The sequence below is a fragment of the Trichechus manatus genome, unplaced genomic scaffold, assembly GCF_000243295.1.
Source record: "Trichechus manatus latirostris isolate Lorelei unplaced genomic scaffold, TriManLat1.0 scaffold00002, whole genome shotgun sequence".
NCBI lineage: Eukaryota > Metazoa > Chordata > Mammalia > Sirenia > Trichechidae > Trichechus > Trichechus manatus.
The window spans coordinates 33785865-33789739 of NW_004443938.1; the positions used below are offsets into that span (position 1 = coordinate 33785865).

Below are 3875 nucleotides of genomic sequence, written 5' to 3' on the forward strand. Positions count from 1 at the left end.
ACGGGACGTGCAGCTACGTGCCCACCTTCAGAACGTCTTTATTTACAAAGCGATTACCATGTTATCTGTTTTCCTTTTCTAGCAACAGCAGCCTTACTCAGCCCTCGAATTTCTTAATTACAAACCCGTTCGTTTCTAAATCAACCCCAAACCGTCAAGCAAAGCCCGGAGGGAAGCTGTGCAAGTTTGCACACACCCCCACCTCCCAGATCAAGGGCAACTGCAGAAGCAAGAAACTGTATGTGCAAAAAGGTGGATCTGGGGACGAGGATCGCTGAGTTTGTTTACAGACCAGAGACGCCTCAGCTCGGATGCCAAAGCTACCAAGAGCAGCAAACGCAAACTTAGCAGAAGCACACGTACCCCGGGAGCGGCGAGCGGGCCCCAAAGCGCGGACCGGATCGACGGGCGCGGAAGCGGGACGATTGGGCCCGCGAGCGCGCTCCGTCCACCTGCAGTCGCTGCTGCTCCCCGCCCCCAGCTCCTGTCCTTGAAAGGAGTGGAAAAAAATGCATCTGCACGCAGCAGCTCGACATGGTGTTTACAGGCTGCCCCTATACACACACAAAAGCATGGCCCAGGAGAGCCCGCTCGGGGGAGGGGGCAGGATGCGTCCCTGGCTTTAACGACCCACTCAGGGAAACACAGCCCATCTTCGCAGCCTGGAAAGGCTTCTGCAAAGCTTAGGAGCAGAAGGGCACTCTAGAGGGCGGGGGCCCCGAGCGAACCCCCTTTTCCTGTAGAGCAAGCCAGACTGCTAGGTGAGCCGGGTGGGCGAGCTGGGGACGGGCGTCGGCCAGAGGGGGCGGCGAGTTTGCCTCGCTCCTCTCGGGGCAGACCCTGCCCTCGGGCTGGAAGTGCGGGAGGATAGTCCCCGCGCCGGGAGTGGTGTGGTCAGCCCCACGTTTCTGGGCCGGGAAGAAACAAGAGGGGGCGGGGCGGCCGCAGCCTTTGCGCACGTGCCGCTGGCCGCGGGGACGCGGCTCCAGAACCCAGTCCACTGTGAAGATATTCCAGAATCCGTGTGTTGGCGCCGCCCGGCTGGGAGGCTCTCGCTCCGCCCTTTCTGAAATGCTTATATTAACTGCGGCCAAACCCGAAGAAACACAGCTCATTGTTGGCAGATGCCGGGCGGCCTCGCCGAGCTGTGAGGGCAGCGGAGGGGAAATAAAAGGGAACGGCTACGCTCCTGCCCCAGCGGCCGCTGCAAGAGCTCGGCGCCAACCTCGCGCCGGTGAGCGCCCCGCACGCCCGGAAAATCCCCTCTATGTGCGGCTGAACCGGCCCTGGATCCGACGATCCCGCCCTCGGTCTTCGGAGCAGAAATCGCAAAGACGGAAGGTGAGCGCGGCGGGCGAAGCCAGTGGGGCTCTTGCCAGCCCGTCCTCCGAGGGCAGGGTTTGCCCGGAGGAAGAACGTGAGGCGGAGCTGGGGAATAACAACAGGATGTGCAACAACAGGATGAGAAGGCTGGTTTAATGCCTGAAGTTCGCGGCAGACTATGGGGCACTTCCTTTATTAAGCCACTTCGGAGGGCAGAGGGGGGTGTGGGCCGGGTCACCCCGCCCAGTCGCAGGGAAAGGGGCTGTGTGTCCAGCGCCCGGCTCTGTGGGTGGGTGGCAGATCTGCAGTGGTGGGGAGCCCTGCTGCACAGGCTAGCTGGTTCCCAGGGACGTGCGCGCGGGGATATTGGGGGGCAGAGGCGAGAAGAGTGGGGTGCTCGGTGGTGGGCGACACGTGTGGCGCGGGGCTTAACGTCTGCTTTTTTCACTTTCAGGACTGGAAATGGCAGACCATATGATGGCCATGAACCACGGGCGCTTCCCCGACGGCACCAACGGGCTGCACCACCACCCTGCCCACCGCATGGGCATGGGGCAGTTCTCGAGCGCCCACCACCACCAGCAGCAGCAGCCGCAACACGCCTTCAACGCCCTGATGGGCGAGCACATACACTACGGCGCGGGGAACCTGAATGCCACGAGCGGCATCAGGCACGCAATGGGGCCGGGGACTGTGAATGGAGGGCACCCCTCGAGCGCGCTGGCCCCAGCAGCCAGGTTTAATAACTCCCAGTTCATGGGCCCCCCGGTGGCCAGCCAGGGAGGCTCCCTGCCGGCCAGCATGCAGCTGCAGAAGCTCAACAACCAGTATTTCAACCATCACCCCTACCCGCACAACCACTACATGCCGGATTTGCACCCTGCTGCAGGCCACCAGATGAACGGGACAAACCAGCACTTCCGAGATTGCAACCCCAAGCACAGCGGTGGCAGCAGCACCCCCAGCGGCTCGGGCGGCAGCAGCACCCCTGGCGGCTCCGGCGGCACCTCGGGCGGCGCCGGCGGCAGCAATAGCGGCGGCGGCGGCAACAGCAGCAGCAACATGCCCGCCTCCGTGTCCCACGTCCCTGCTGCAATGCTGCCGCCCAATGTCATAGACACTGATTTCATCGACGAGGAAGTGCTCATGTCCTTAGTGATAGAAATGGGTTTGGACCGCATCAAGGAGCTGCCCGAACTCTGGCTGGGGCAAAACGAGTTTGATTTTATGACGGACTTTGTGTGCAAACAGCAGCCCAGCAGAGTAAGCTGTTGACTCGATCGAAAGCCTGGTGAAAGAAATCAAACCCCCAGCTTCTTCGGTGTGAATTAAAAAACATTCCCTTAGACACAGTATCTCACTTTTCAGATCTTGAAAGGTTAGAGAACTTGGAAACAAAGTAAACTATAAAACTTGTACAAATTGATTTAAAAAAAAAAAATTCCGCCCCCTTCCCCCCCCCCCCCCCCCAGTTTTTGTTTCGTTTTTGTAGTCTTGACATTCACCTCCCCTATGTAGTTGAAATATCTAGCTAACTTGGTCTTTTTTGTTGTTTGTTTTTACTCCTTATTTCCTCACTTTCTCCAGTGCTCAACTGTTAGATATTAATCTTGGCAAACTGCTTAATCTTGTGGATTTTGTAGATGGTTTCACATGACTGAACTGCATTCAGATTTACGAGTGAAAGGAAAAATTGCATTAGTTGGCTGCATGAACTTTGAAGGGCAGATATTACTGCACAAACTCTGCCATCTCGCTTCATTTTTTTAACTATGCATTTGAGTACAGACTGATTTTTAAAATATGTTAAACTGGAAGATTAAACAGATGTGGGCCAAACCGTTCTGGATCAGGAAAAGTCATACTGTTCACTTTAAAGTTGGCTACTCCCCCTCCCCCATATGTACAGACAATAATAGGGTGTGGAATGTCGTCAGTGGCAAACATTTCACAGATTTTTATTTTGTTTCTGTCTTCAACATTTTTGACACTGTGCTAATAGTTATATTCAGTACATGAAAAGATACTACTGTGTTGAAAGCTTTTTAGGAAATTTTGACAGTATTTTTGTACAAAACATTTTTTTGAAAAAATACTTGTTAATTTATTCTATTTTAATTTGCCAATGTCAATAAAAAGTTAAGAAATACTTGTTTTCTAGAGGTCATTTGGGGGTGCTTGTTTCTTTCAATGGTTTTTTCCCTCTCTTTAAGTTGAACCTTATTGATGAGAGTAAGCATTCCAAAGGATGAATTACAGGACACTAAAACAGGTCATGATGAGCTTAAGCAAAGAGCAGGATTTAACATAACTGGCATAATGCTTCATTGTTATCATTGTAACATGCCTCTTGGTGTGGTTTAATCAAAAGCTGCAAAGTTGTCAAAGAACATTTTTTCCCCTCAATTGCCATCATATTCAAGTTATAAAGGTTTGTAATGGTAACTATTATAAATTATCTTTTCACATGGGAGGGTGGGCAGGGGGAAGGTGGGGAAGGATCAAGTATTTCTAGTAATAAGTGATTTAACTATTTAAATGGTGGTAGACTG

The 3875-nt window shown here is 53.3% G+C and overlaps 1 protein-coding gene across 1 annotated transcript; it reads left to right on the plus strand.

The window, feature by feature from the left end:
- The first annotated feature begins 1203 nt into the window (after positions 1-1203).
- On the plus strand, positions 1204-2765 carry CITED2 (Cbp/p300 interacting transactivator with Glu/Asp rich carboxy-terminal domain 2). The gene is made up of 2 exons (XM_004368870.3): positions 1204-1341; positions 1778-2765. The coding sequence occupies exon 2, from the start codon at positions 1786-1788 to the stop codon at positions 2596-2598; it is 813 nt and encodes a 270-aa protein (XP_004368927.1). The 5' UTR covers positions 1204-1341; positions 1778-1785; the 3' UTR covers positions 2599-2765.
- Positions 2766-3875: the final 1110 nt, after the last annotated feature.

What these genes read in the sequence shown, in the direction of transcription:
- CITED2 (XM_004368870.3), top strand. Translation starts at nt 1,786, where the DNA reads ATGGCAGACCATATGATGGCCATGAACCACGGGCGCTTCCCCGACGGC.